The following is a 13,989-nucleotide window of genomic DNA, read 5'->3' on the forward strand; positions in this document are numbered from 1 at the left end:
CTGAATTGGAAGCCAACCTTGGTTTGATTGAAGAAATCTCAGGTTATTTGAAAATCCGTCGCTCCTATGCCCTGGTCTCTCTCTCTTTTTTCCGCAAGCTGCACCTGATCAGAGGACAGACTCTGGAAGCAGGGTGAGTTCGGTTCTTCAGGGATATCTTGAACCCCTGGAAATACTATTGAGAGCAATGAGATCTTTCCTCACTATTGCATTATTATAAAGCATCACAAGCAAGTCAGTCTGCTATTAAAGACACAGGGGGTAGGAAAAGTGATAGCTGGTTTTGATCTCCTGTTCTTTGGCCCCTACTCTCAAGAGAGGTTTTGAGGGGGATTTAGAAATGACAGCTGATTACAAAAGAGGCAGTTTGGCAATCTCCTCTCTCTCTCTCTCTCTCTCTCTCTCTCTCTCTCTCTCTCTCTCTCTCTCTCTCTCTCTCTCTCTCTCTCTCTCTTTCTCTCTCCCTCCCTCCCTCCCTCCCTTCCTTCTTTCCTTCCTTTTTGTTTGCATTTATTTTCTTTATGTCCTTTTATTCCTTATCCAGAAATTATTCATTTTATGCCCTGGACAACCAGAATCTCCGCCAGCTTTGGGACTGGAGCAAACACAATCTCACTATTGCCCGAGGGAAGCTGTTCTTCTATTACAACCCCAAATTGTGCCTGTCAGAAATCCATAAGATGGAAGAGATCTCAGGAACAAAAGGGCGCCAGGAGAAGAATGACATTGCTCTCAAGACCAATGGCGACCAGGCTTCTTGTAAGGATGACTTTCTGCTATCCAAAGAAATGAATAATTCTAAAATGAGATGATATGTCTTTCCTTAATTATTGATGAGTGGAGGATTAACATGATTTTACTGGTTAGGATGCACATAGATACTCTTTTGGGGTATCTGTGTGCATCAATATACATCTTAAGTAATGTTTATTGATTATTACTTCATAGTCTCTAGTTTTTGCTATTAATTAGAAAATTGTTATTTTGCATTAAGACTTTTGGATTCATTAGGCAAAGGCATATTTCTCTCAGTGACTTTAGGAATTATGCTACCACTCTGACTTTGACTTTGGGGTCAGTAATTGCCCACTAGTGTGGTTGAAGCTTTATTTTAATCTCAAAGCAACAAGGAGAGGAAATGGGCATTGGTCCAGAACCATACATTTGTTGTGTTTTGGCTTTGTTTCCTTCTGGGAATTTTTCTGCATTCAAAGATGTAGCTTCCAAATTGGAAACATCCTGTTTATGTATGCTATATATTTTCCGACTGAGTTGCAAAGCAAATCCAGCCCTCGTTTATGAATTTCTGCCAGGCTGGCAGAGCACAGGACAATTTGTCCCCACAGCCTCCCTTAGCAATAGCACATATGTGTGTGAGAGGCTCTCTACCTTCTCTCTATAGATCAGAGGGGCTTGATTTCTATGGCCACAGCTGCCTGCATTGTATTAATTCATGAAGGTGGGGTAATAAAAATCATACTTCCCTGTCTTTCTTTCTTTCTTTCTTTCTTTCTTTCTTTCTTTCTTTCTTTCTTTCTTTCTTTCTTTCTTTCTCTACCTCCATTTTCAGATTTAAAAAATCACTCCCTTATTTCTGATACTCCAATGTGTTCTTCATGTTCTTCTGATTCAAGTCAGTTTTGTCTAGTGATTAAGGCACTAGAAACAAACAAACAATTTCCCATGATGGTTTTTTTCATTAACACCTACAATACTTTGGTCTCTGACTTCAAGCCCTGGTTTCCCATTATATTTCATTTGATAGTAAACACCCCCCCCCATAGGCAGATACAAATTGCAATATATATATATAAATAAATAAATAAGAGAAATTTCCATGCTTTTGACTCTCTTCTAATTCACCATTACTTTCCTGTTGAACTAACATCACTTCTGTGGGTCTCACATAGTATGGGATTTACTTTTCTGGATACAACACAAAATACTTAATTTGGTATGATCTTACCATTGTTTTTTCTACCCACAAATGCTTGGTAATACAAATGTGATGTCATTCTCTACAGGTGAGAATGAAGTGCTGAAGTTTACTAAGATAAAAACATCCAGTGACAAAATTGTACTGAAATGGGAGCCATACTGGCCACTGGACTTCCGTGACCTTTTGGGCTTCATGGTGTTCTATAAGGAAGCGTGAGTAAACAATCCTTGTTAAAGTTAGGTTCCCAGATATCGAGCCTATATTGTGCAGTGCAGAACAGAATGGTTAATAGTCAGCGATCCAGAAAGTACCAGAGTTGCCTCCAGCTTTATTTCTTTCATTGAATATTCTTGTAGACTGAATGTAGATAGAAGTACTAGTCTTCATAGTTGGACAAGAACCAAGCAACCTGTAGCTAAGAGGCTTTGTAAATATTATACTTACAAAAATATAGTGATATTCAATAGATTTGATCCTATATTAAGTATAAAATAAATTGATTAACTGTGAGGAAAAACAAAATTAGCTTTGTAGTTACTCTAAATACATTCAAACTATTTATTAGCCATTTTTTAATTAGTAATCTTATACTTAGCTTTAAAAATGCTTCACATTAAAAGATATAAATAATAGCAGCTCTGTCAAAACGTCAGTTATGTTCAGTAGGCAAGAAAACATTATGGTCTCTGCTTGTATTCGTAACCCAGTGGAGGCTATCAAGTGGCTAGTGGGAATAGCTTCATGTATTGATGCACTTGCTCTTGAGTGCTTGGCTTTACCATTGTACGACACCAAAATTGGCATCTTTTGTTCGCTTGAGTTATTTGGCCATTTTAGGCTGACATGATTCTCTACACACCTAGCACTCACTATCATTGGCCAGTCTAGTTAGAGAGAAGAGTTCTCTCTCTTCTCCGTAATTCTGAACTTGTATCCATTGCCCCCCATTTAAAATGAATAGCACATTTCTTCCTACATGTATGTTTTGCTTTTCTGAAATAGCAGCTAGTGTTCTTTCCCTTCCTTTTTGGGCTAGTCCTTTTCGCAACGTGACGGAATTTGATGGCCAGGATGTTTGTGGCTCCAACAGCTGGACAGTGGTGGATATTGAACCTCCTTCCCGGGCGACTGATGCCAAAATCAAAGACCCTGGGTATCTGATGCGGGGCCTGAAAGCCTGGACTCAGTATGCCATTTTTGTGAAGACACTGGTCACTCATACAGATGAGCAGAAAATCTATGGGGCAAAGAGCGAAATCATATACATTCGAACTAATGCTTCTGGTGAGCAGTACTACTGTCTTGCAATGTTTAGGAACTCCCAGTCAAAACAGTTCTTGGGGAAGGATGGTTGTAATTGATTCTTTGACTTAATAATTATATACTACATAATTATTTTAATGTATTGCTGCAGAGTTTGTTGGAAAAGACTTATAGGTCATCTAATGTGACCTCTTTCATAGCAGAAATCCAGCAAGCCATCTCCCCCTAGCTGGCCCCAGCTCCCATTTGAAAATCTTTCTCAATTCTTAATACCAGGAAATTCCTCAAAGTATTCATCTGAATCGCCTTTCCTTTTTAGTTAAAAGAGCCTTGGTAGTACAGTGGTCTAAGGCACCCTGTTATTAAGCTGGTTATTAAGACCAGCTGCCTGCAATTACTGCAGGTTCGAATCTCGCCAAGGCTCAAGGTTGACTCAGCCTTCCATCCTTTCTAAGGTAGGTAAATTGAGGACCCAGTTGTGGGGGCAATAAGCTGACTTTGTATAAATATACAAAAGGATGAAGGCTATTGCTGAGCACATTGTAAGCCGCCCTGAGTCTCCGGAGAAGGGCGGCATATAAATCAAATTTAAAAAAAAAAATTCAGTTTCATTAGTCCTTACCTCCTCTTAGTTTTAGCAAAATAGGTCCACTACTGTATGTTGCATCCTTTTAGATATTTATAAATATCTATTTATAATTGTAATAATTTATAATTGACCATTGTGATATCTCCCCTAAGTTTTCTCTTGCAAGCCAAACATACCCAGATCCTTTAACTGCTCTTTATAGAGCTTAGTTTCCAGACCGCTTATCATTTTGGCTAGTTCTCCTTTGAATCTGTCTGGCTTCTTTATTTGCCATTTAAAGTTCATTATTCAGAAGTGGCCATAGCATTTCAAGAGCAATCAAACTAGCCCAGAATAAAATAGAGACAATCAAACAGCCAAAAAGGAAGCAAAAACACCAAAACACTCCTCATCAGCAATCAGCATTCAGATGAGCAGAGATTAGCATCAAGATTAACATTAAACCAAGAATCAAGTAGTAAGCAATACCTGAATACCCCCAACTACCAACTCAGACATATAAGATAACAATAAACAACAGTCCAATCAAGGAACCATAAAGACCTCTCCCACCAACACTGATAGGGCAAGCCACTAGAATACTAGCATTGATGATGTTACCTGGCTTGTAATGAAACATCTGCAAGAAAACCAAGCTCAGAGAGCACCAAGGTCCTCACAGCCGAATTCTCAACTACAAATATTCTCTTCTATTGAAACACTCAATGTGTGACTTGATAAAGTTTTTGTTCACATTGTTCCTATTTTTTGATGGTTATATATATTTTTCTCTTCTCTCCAGTGCCTAGTGTCCCCCAGGATCCAATTTCTGTTTCCAACTCTTCATCACAGATCATTCTGAAATGGAAGTCACCTTCTCATCCCAATGGGAATATTACACATTATATGGTATCCTGGGAACAACAAAGTGAAGACAGCGAACTCTATGATCTAGATTATTGCCTGAAGGGTAAGGCAGGCTAGCTGTGTCCCCCTGTTTCCAGATTTAAACTTCTAATATTTTCAGAACAAGTAGGTTGGTGCGCTTATTTAGTCCATTGTTTAGCCCATTGTAATTCTCTACTCCATATGGGGCTGCCTTTAAAAAGCATCTAGTAGTTTTAATTGATAGAGAATATAGCTGCCCAGATGTTCACCTGGAATTATCACTTGGACCGTGTGACACCTCTATTGTCATCCCTGCATTAGTTCCTGGTGAAACTTCAGATGCAGTTTGAAGTTCTGGTATTAACCTATAAAGGTATTTTATGGCTTGGCACTACATACAAGACTGTATCTTCATACAGAACTCTGTCCAACATTATGATTATGCCAGGAGTAGCAGCAGATTGTTCCCCACTTTTGATAAGTCAGGAAGGTGATGTTCAGAAAAATTGTTACTTTTGGGTGGCATCAGCCCTTTGGGTTGGGCTCTTTTTTGAGATTAGATTTTGCTTCAGAAGATGTTGACAACTAAGCTGTACCAAAAGGCATTTAGATTACAACACCTCTTTGTTGATATTGTGATTTGTGGTCATGTTTGAATTTTTGGTTAACTGTATCTATAAGCACCAAGAGTTTGATGAATTGCAATGGGGTAAAAATCTAATAAGCTAACTCTGGCTACATTAATTTAATATAGTAAACCAAACCAACCACTTTATACAGTTTAGCACATGTGAATACTCAACTATTGTTTTCCGAAGTTTCCAAAAAAAGTTATTGTATTCAGACATATACCTTTTCCTTATGTTTCCACAAAGCCATCTATCTCAAACCTGGGGTTTCCCATTTACAGCTATTTCTATAAACACACAATTAACAATCAATAGCTACTTTGGCTGTGTAGCACTGTGGATTTAACCTTAATTAAGCTTCCTTGATTAACTTGGAAGGAGGTGATTTGAGCAACCCTACACTAACCCAACAGCAATTAGCTAAAATGTCTGAACATAACTGGCATCTTCTATACATGCTGGGCCAATGTTCCCATAATCTAACCAACATGGTCAATAGGTTATGTAACAGGCTGCCTAACCCTTTGATTTGGATTAAGAAAAATGTCACGGAGCATGCAGAAACAAATAACATCTATCTGCAAATCCTTAAACCAAGCATATATTTTTCTGGGATTATACAACAACTTTTGAGAACAACTACCGTATTTTTCGGAGTATAAAACGCACCTTTCCCTCCCCCAAAAAAGGGTGAAAATCTGGGTGCGTCTTATATTCCTAATGTAGCCCCGCCCAGCTTCTCAAATGGAGGTTTCAGAGGCTGAAAAAAGCATCAGAAACAAAGCTTCAGAAAAGAAGCCCCCAAACAGAGCTTCAAAAAAAAAGCCCCCAAACAGAGCTTCAGAGGCTTTTTTTCTGAAGCTCTGTTTCGGAAGCTTTTAGAGGCAGGGAAAAAAGCAAAAAATACGGTACATGATCTGGGGAGAAAGAGTGACTGCTTTAACAAGTTGTAGTCAGGTACTATATTCAACCCCCAGATGTATTCAATTAGAGAGGACTTTGCTTAGGAATTGGCATTACATATTCAAAAACATGATGACCTTGAGGCTGTAATTCCCTTGCTGACCATTAATCTTTTAGAATCGTGAGACATAAAAGCTTTATTGTCCATCTGTCCTGCAGGCTTGAAGCTACCCTCTTGGACATGGTCTCCTCCGTTAGTAGAAGACCACTTCAAGCACAACGGGACTGAGGGTGAAAAAAGAAATGAAGAATGTTGTGCCTGCCCTAAAACAGACTCTCAGATCCAGAAGGAGTTGGAGGAATCTGCCTTCAGGAAGACTTTTGAGAATTACCTCCACAATGAAGTCTTTGTTCAGAGGTAAGTCCCTGAGTGTGGCTTTCTTCTGGCTCTAGTGAGGACAGACTTCCTTTCTTGGCTTGTCAAGCAAGAGATGGAAGTATACCGTATTAGAACAGGGATCCCCAACCCCCAGTCCACGGTCCGGTACTGGTTCATGATCTGTTGGGAACTGGGCTGTGCAAGCAGCAGGTAAGCATATGAGCGCGTGAAGCTCCATTTGCACAAGGGGTGGGCAAGACCATCCCCTCTCCCCCCCTGCTGCTGCCGGTCCACAGAGCTGAAAAGGTTGGGACCACTGTGTTAGAGTACTTAGTTTGTAGTATTGAACAATACTAAAGCTATTTCTACTGGAAAACACAACTATTTCCTTGAGAGTTTTTATAGTGTGCCAAGAAACCCCTGATGCACAGGTTCAGTTAACAATGACAACAGGAGTGCTGGAATTGTTATTGCTAAATGAGTGGTCACATGATATTGTGCTTTACTAATCGCATTGTTTCGTGAGGGAAGGGCCAGTCCCATTTATAGTTATAAGTCGAGGACTATGAGTCTTTGAGTCTACAACCATTTCATGATCATTTGAAGTTGCAATAGCCTTGGAAAGTGCTTTATGGCTTGAAAGCATTTCTGGCTGTTGCAAAATATTGCACCACCTTTCCTGCTTAGGACCCACGAGATCGCTTAACAACCTCAATCAGGAATGCCAGGATTATGGTCATTAAGCAAAACAGTCACATGATATCTTGCTTACTGACCAATAAGTTGAGGACTATATCTACCTGTAAACAGCTTGTTGTGCCATATTTCCTGTTTTTTGGTAGGTTCTGGCTAGAATGCCCTGGAAACAAGGTGAGCTGCTAATATTAGCATAATAGTGTCATTGAATTCTTTGTAGAAGGAGACTTTTGTTCCGTTCTAAGGTGTCTCAGATAATGGATGCAACTTTGGCCATGCTGTTACAATTGTTTGTGAGGCTTTATCTAACATAGTTGCTGGTCCTTTATAAGATAGGGGAACTTTGGTCCAAGCTTTCTAGAAAGCAAGCTGAATCAAGAATCTCCAAGGGTAATGATTCAACTAAGTCAGAGCCTTAGTGACGCTTGCAAAAGATAATGAAGTTTATGGAAGTTCTGGCATTACTTGCTTGTTGAGATTTCTTGGGCAGAAGCTGTATTTAAGGGAAAATAAATATTTGCATACAGGTAGTTCTCGACTTTCAACCACAATTGAGCCCAAAATTTCTGTTGTTAAGAGAGACAGCTATTAAGTGAATTTTGACCCATTTTACAACCTTTCTTGCCACAGTTGTTAAGTGAATCACTGCAGATGTTAAATTAGTAACACAGTTGTTAAGTGAATGTGGCTTCCACATTGACTTTGCTTGTCAGAAGGTTACAAAATGTGGTCACATGATCCCAGGACGCTACAACTGTCATAAATATGAACCAGTTGCCAAGCATCCGAATTTTGATTATGTGACAATGGGGATGCTGCAGTGGTCGTACGTGTGAAAAACGGTCATAAGTCACTTTTTCAGTGTCACTGTAACTTCGGTCATTAAACAAACTGTTATAAGTCTTGGACTACCTGTATCTAACCATCTTTTTTTTTTTTTTAATTAGATTTCTATACCGCCCTTCTCCCGAAGGACTCAGGGCGGTGAACAGCCAAAAAATAAAACACAGGAATACAAAATTTAAAATAGATTAAAACAGATTAAACAATTTGGCTCAATTTTAAAAATATCCCATAATTAAACAAATTAAAATTAGTGTTTAAAATTTAAATTTTAAAATTTTAAAAGGGAGAAGATTTAGGCCAGGCCAGCTTGATGAAATAAAAACTTTTTAAGCGCACGGCGGAAGATGCGCAGATCCGGGATCCTCCGTATCTCCGGGGGGAGCTCGTTCCAGATCGTAGGCGCCCCCACAGAGAAGGCTCTCCCCCTAGGGGCCGCCAGTCGACATTGTTTGGCCGACGGCACCCGGAGGAGCCCCTCTCTATGGGAGCGTACTGGCCGGTGGGAGGCTATTGGTGGTAGCAGGCGGTCCCGTAGATAACCAGGTCCTAAGCCATGGAGCGCTTTAAAGGTGGTAACCAGAACCTTGAAGCGCACTCGGAAGACCACCGGGAGCCAGTGCAGCTCGCGCAGGAGAGGTGTTACATGGGAGCTCCACATTGCTCCCATAACCACCCGCGCGGCCGCACTCTGCGCCAGTTGGAGCCTCCGAGTGCACCTCAAGGGGAGCCCCATGTAGAGAGCGTTACAATAGTCCAGATGAGAGGTGACGAGGGCATGAGTGACCGTGTGTAGGGAGTCCCGATCTAGAAAGGGACGCAACTGGCGAATCAGGCGAACCTGATGAAAAATCCTCCCGGACACGGCCATCAAGTGCTCTGTCTTGAAAGAAGACAGTCTTTGTTTGATGAATGTACAGTGGTAATTCCTCAAAAAAGGAGGAATTACAGGCCAAAACAGTGACTAGTACTTGGTACAATAGTAAAGATTTTAATCAATCTAATTTTCTTTGAAAACTCTACAGGGAAAGTAATTCTTTCTTTTTCCTGAGATTTTCTTCTTGAAACATTCTTTGATAGCTGTACCAACAAAGTAGAACTCATTTTTAATATTATTATCTTAGAATAGAATAGAATAACAGAGTTGGAAGGGACTTTGGAGGTCTTCTAGTCCAACCCCTTGCCCAGGCAGGAAACCCTACACCACTTCAGACAAATGGTTATCCAACATCATCTTAAAAATTTCCAGTGTTGGAGCATTCACAACTTCTGCAGACAAGTTGTTCCGTTGATTAATTGTTCTAACTGTCAGGAAATTTCTCCTAAGTTGCTTCTCTCCTTGATTAATTTCCACCCATTGCTTCTTGTCCTGCCCTCTGTTACATTACAGATGTTTATATGTGTTTGCTCTCTGGTATAGTATATGTATGAACTCTGGCCTATCGTGTGGGGAATACAGCTTAGGACAGTACATGTGCTCAAGATAACTGCTTTTACATGGTTAATAAGTAAATTGGATGGAAATGGAGCCAGAATGTAGAATTTCTAACTTTCAGAAAAAACAAGAACTGTTTTTATGCTTAGAACTATATGTGAAGTCTTGTGGACATTTTACAAATACCTGCTTCTGGCTGAATTACATTTTAGAATGTTTTTCAGCAAATTAAAATCTGAACTAATCACCTCAGGTAGTAAAAGCAGTACTTCAGTCTGCTTCTTGTGGCAGATGTAGAAATTATTTTCACTTAAATAAGACTAGAATTTCCCACCCCATTTTATTATATTACTAATCCTCAAAGTGGTCACTACATCCTATTTTTATAGAACTGACAGGCAGGTGGAAATTATCTGTATGTGTATTGAGGTGAGGGAAAGAGTGCATGGTGGCAATATCCAACTTATTTTAATTGAACAAACTAGCCAATATGTATGGAAAAGAATAAATGGATACAAATCTGAAATGTCAGTGATAAAAAAGACTCATTGAAAAATGGAACAGGAGAACAATAATAATCCTACTTTTTGGTCCGTGAATTTTTCCTGCAAAGTGTTTTTTTTAGTTTATTATAGAACTGCATATCTATGGGAGGTGGCAATTTAAATAGACACTATAGTCAATATAGTAGAAATGAAATGCATAAAAACATTTAAACAATAACAAAAGATTGCATCATTGCAAAATTTTATAGTCATGTCACAATAGGTTTAACAGTTCTGAGCCAATTAGAGCTAAATTGAAATAAACAAGCCTTTCCTGGAACTTCAAAGTGCAGGAATCAATGAGGAAGCAAACAATATCTCTAGAAGAGGACCAATTTATTTATTTATTTATTATTAATTATTAATTCAATTTATATGCCGCCCCTCTCCGAAGACCCAGGGTGGCTCACAATACATTTAAAATCATTATAAAAAACATTTAAAAATTAAAAACATTAAAAACATTAAAACTCATTCACACCATTCATGGCCAGATCTCGCCGGATCGCAAGAGCGAGATCAACGGCCCCAGGCCTGCCGGAAAAGCCAGGTCTTCACTGCTTTTCAGAAGGCCAATAGGGTGGGGATGGTCCGGACCTCAGGAGGTAACTGGTTCCAGAGAGGTGGGGCAGCCACAGAGAAGGCCCTCCCCTGCGGGCCCACCAGCCAGCATTGTTTAGCTGACGGGACCCAGAGGAGACCAACTCTGTGGGATCTTACCGGTCACTGGGAGCTATGCGGCAGAAGGCGGTCTCGAAGATAACCTGGCCCTGAGCCATATAGGGCTTTAAAGGTAATAACCAACACCTTGAATTGTGACCAGAGACCAATAGGGAGCCAGTGCAGCTCACGGATAATTGGTGTAATGTGGGTGTACCTAGATGCTCCCACGACAGCTCACGTGGCTGCGTTCTGGACCAACTGTAGTCTCCGGACACTTTTCAAGGGTAGCCCCATGTAGAGCGTGTTGCAATAATCTAACCGTGAGGTGACAAGGGCATGAGTGACTGTGAGGAGAGCCTCCCGATTCAAATAGGGTCGCAATTGGTGCACCAGGCGAACATGTGCAAAGGTGCCCCTAGCCACAGCTATCAGATGTTGCTCTAATCTTAGCTGTGAGTCTAGGAGGACACCCAAATTGCGAACCCGTTCTGAGGGGAACAAATTCTCTCCCCCCAGAACCAACGATGGACAATCAACAAAGTATTTAGGAGGCAATACCCACAGCCACTCGGTCTTGTCTGGGTTAAGTCTGAGCCTGTTGACTCCCATCCAGACCTTCACAGCCTCCAGGCACCGGCACATCACATCCACCGCTTCACTGAATTGACCGGGGGTAGAGATATACAGCTGGGTATCATCAGCGTATTGCTGATACCTCACCCCGTATCGTCGGATGATCTCAACCAGCGGCTTTATGTAGATGTTAAATAGGAGGGGAGAGAGGACCGAGTCCTGAGGCACCCCACAAACGAGGGGCCTAGGGGTCGACCTCTGTCCTCCTACCAACACCGACTGTGATCGACCAGAGAGATAGGAGGAGAACCACCGTAACACGGTGCCTCCCACTCCCAGCTCCCTTAGTCGTCCCAGAAGGATACCATGGTCCTGAGGCAGACCATAAAACACGAGTGATATGCAGATTCCTATGAAAAAGGAAACCGTCCTTTAGAGAAGCCCTAATGTAGAAGTCAGTCTTCACAATAATTGCAATTCAATGCAATGAAGTTTGCTCAGAGCCTAATAAAAATATTATCAACAGAACACTATATTTAAAACAGTGTTCTGAGATAGGACTGGATGTATATACAGCTGCAATCTTTTCAAGCAGATGCTTACCTGGAAGTGTCAGCTAACTAAGAGTCGAACAGTCAGATCCTTCACTAACCTACTAATCAAGTAAAGAGTTTAAAATCTTAAAGCCTGTCAAATTTCCACAGAAGCAAAAGGAGGAAGGGAGCAGATTATTGAGTTGTCGAACCAAGTCCTTCAAGGTCTGAAACTTGGAGACTACAACTATGGAACAAGAATTTGAAAAAAGACCCCGCTGAAGCGATCATAAAAAAATGAACACAATTGTAGGAAGAAATAAGGGCAGACAGGTATTGGGGAGTTTGTAATTTGAAAGCTCTGGTCTCTGGCTCAGTTAGGTAGCCCGTGAACACCTCTCTGCTGTATTGAGATGTGTGAAAAATGTAGACCAACCTGAATGGCCATGATAATATAATTTAAGAGAATTTTTTTTTTAATAAAGTGATATATCATAGGTATATAACACCTAAGAAATTATCAAAAATGTAGAATGATAGTTTAAGTTACTCTTGGAAATGTGAAAAAAACAGAGGGATATTTTGCCATTTACCACTTGTAAAAAAGGTAAAACATTTTGGATACAAATATATACAATCATACAAAGAATGTTAAAGATTAATATGCCAAATGAAAAACCGCCATTACCTTTTTATAGGGAGTTAAGAATAGTGAACTGGAAAAGACTCGTGAAAGATTAGTTTTGTACATGATAACAACAGCAAGATTATTATATTCAACAAAGATAGAATTCCCACGATAGAGGAATGGATCATAAAAATGTCAGAACTAGCGGAAATGGCAAATCTGATCAGGGAGACAAGTGCTTTTTTTAAAGACTGGAAAGTTTTTATGGACGTCTTCCTAAAAGAAGGAAAAAGAATGAAACGATGATTTATAGGTTTAAAAGATTGAAATAGATTAGAATTAAATAAGGGGTTGAAGGGATTTCTGGAACAGGGAAGGGAGATTACAGGTTTGTTAATATCTGATGAAGAGAAGGTTGAAGGTTATTATTTTTCATAACTTTAGGTTATTTCCCCTTTCTCTTTTTTCTTTTCTTGCATTTATTTTTCTTTAGATTTGCTTTTTTACTTTATGTAAAATCCTTAATACATATGAATAAATAATAATAATAAAGGAACAACCTAAATGGCACTGTTCTGGACTAAGGTCCATAAAGCAATAGAGACAGAAATTGTGATCAACTGCCAAGGAATCTACTACAATACTCTGGAAGTGAGACAACTAAGGACATAGCAGTAACACTGCTCTAAAAGAGCTCACTGTATCCTACAAACATTCAACATGTGAACATTAGCAATCTACCAGTAGAATAAATACATTAGTGCAGTCAGAAGACAGCAGGCAGAGGAGACAAATAAGAGGGAAGACTTAATAGAGAAAGGGAAGGATGATCAGATTGAAACATGACAATCTCCATATTACCTGGTACTTGAGTTACTAGATGGTATTAGATGGATATCCAAGAGAGAAACACCTGTAAGACGGCCTGTTGCAGTTGAACATACATTGTCATCAAGTTCTACAAAAGACCAATAAATTGAACATTAGCATAAGAATGATACTGGAAACCCTAATTGTAGATCAGGACACCCAAAGGATGAGTGGAGACAATAAAATAGTACTCAAGATTGATTCCTGAAAGGCATTCCCTGTAAGGGGAACTTTCAAGATTTAAATCTATAGTTCAATATTGCAAAACAACAAGACAGAAAAGGTTCAACACAATCGCCACCAATAATGCCAAATACTGTAATCCTGTGTAACTTAAACAACAGTGTCAGATGGTCAAGTGTGTCAGATGCTGCCATCAGATTCAAAAAGATTGACATTGATGCAAGATGCTGGGACCTTGCCAGAAAAGTGTTGTTCAAAATTCAAGAAAATGTCATCTCAGTTGAATGGAAAACTACTAATAGTTAATGAACAGTTCACCTGGAATGTGACACAAAACAGGAAAATGGGTTAGAAGAGTACGATAAAAGAAGCCCTCCATGATTTAGCCTCCAAGACAGGGATAAAGTCAAAAGCGAGAGATGAAATAAAGGGGTTGGGGGAGAAGGACTAG

At 39.8% G+C, this 13,989-nt stretch overlaps 1 protein-coding gene across 2 annotated transcripts in view; it reads left to right on the forward strand.

Moving 5' to 3' along the window:
- INSR (insulin receptor) overlaps positions 1-13,989 on the forward strand; it is an 86,044-nt gene that overhangs the window by 52,547 nt on the left and 19,508 nt on the right. For both annotated transcript variants that reach the window (XR_015734368.1, XM_034437584.3), the window contains exons 5-10: positions 1-133; positions 545-759; positions 2,025-2,151; positions 2,976-3,223; positions 4,573-4,740; positions 6,410-6,608. The exon at positions 1-133 is cut by the window's left edge and continues 12 nt beyond it. Coding sequence is in view for 1 of the 2 variants with exons in the window: in XM_034437584.3 (XP_034293475.2) it covers positions 1-133; positions 545-759; positions 2,025-2,151; positions 2,976-3,223; positions 4,573-4,740; positions 6,410-6,608 (1,090 nt within the window). In the remaining variant the exon portion in view is untranslated. The remainder of the gene's footprint in view (positions 134-544; positions 760-2,024; positions 2,152-2,975; positions 3,224-4,572; positions 4,741-6,409; positions 6,609-13,989) is intronic.

Source organism: Pantherophis guttatus, chromosome 1 (genome assembly GCF_059756535.1).
Source record: "Pantherophis guttatus breed Tessera chromosome 1, ASM5975653v1, whole genome shotgun sequence".
NCBI classification, from domain to species: Eukaryota; Metazoa; Chordata; class Lepidosauria; order Squamata; family Colubridae; genus Pantherophis; species Pantherophis guttatus.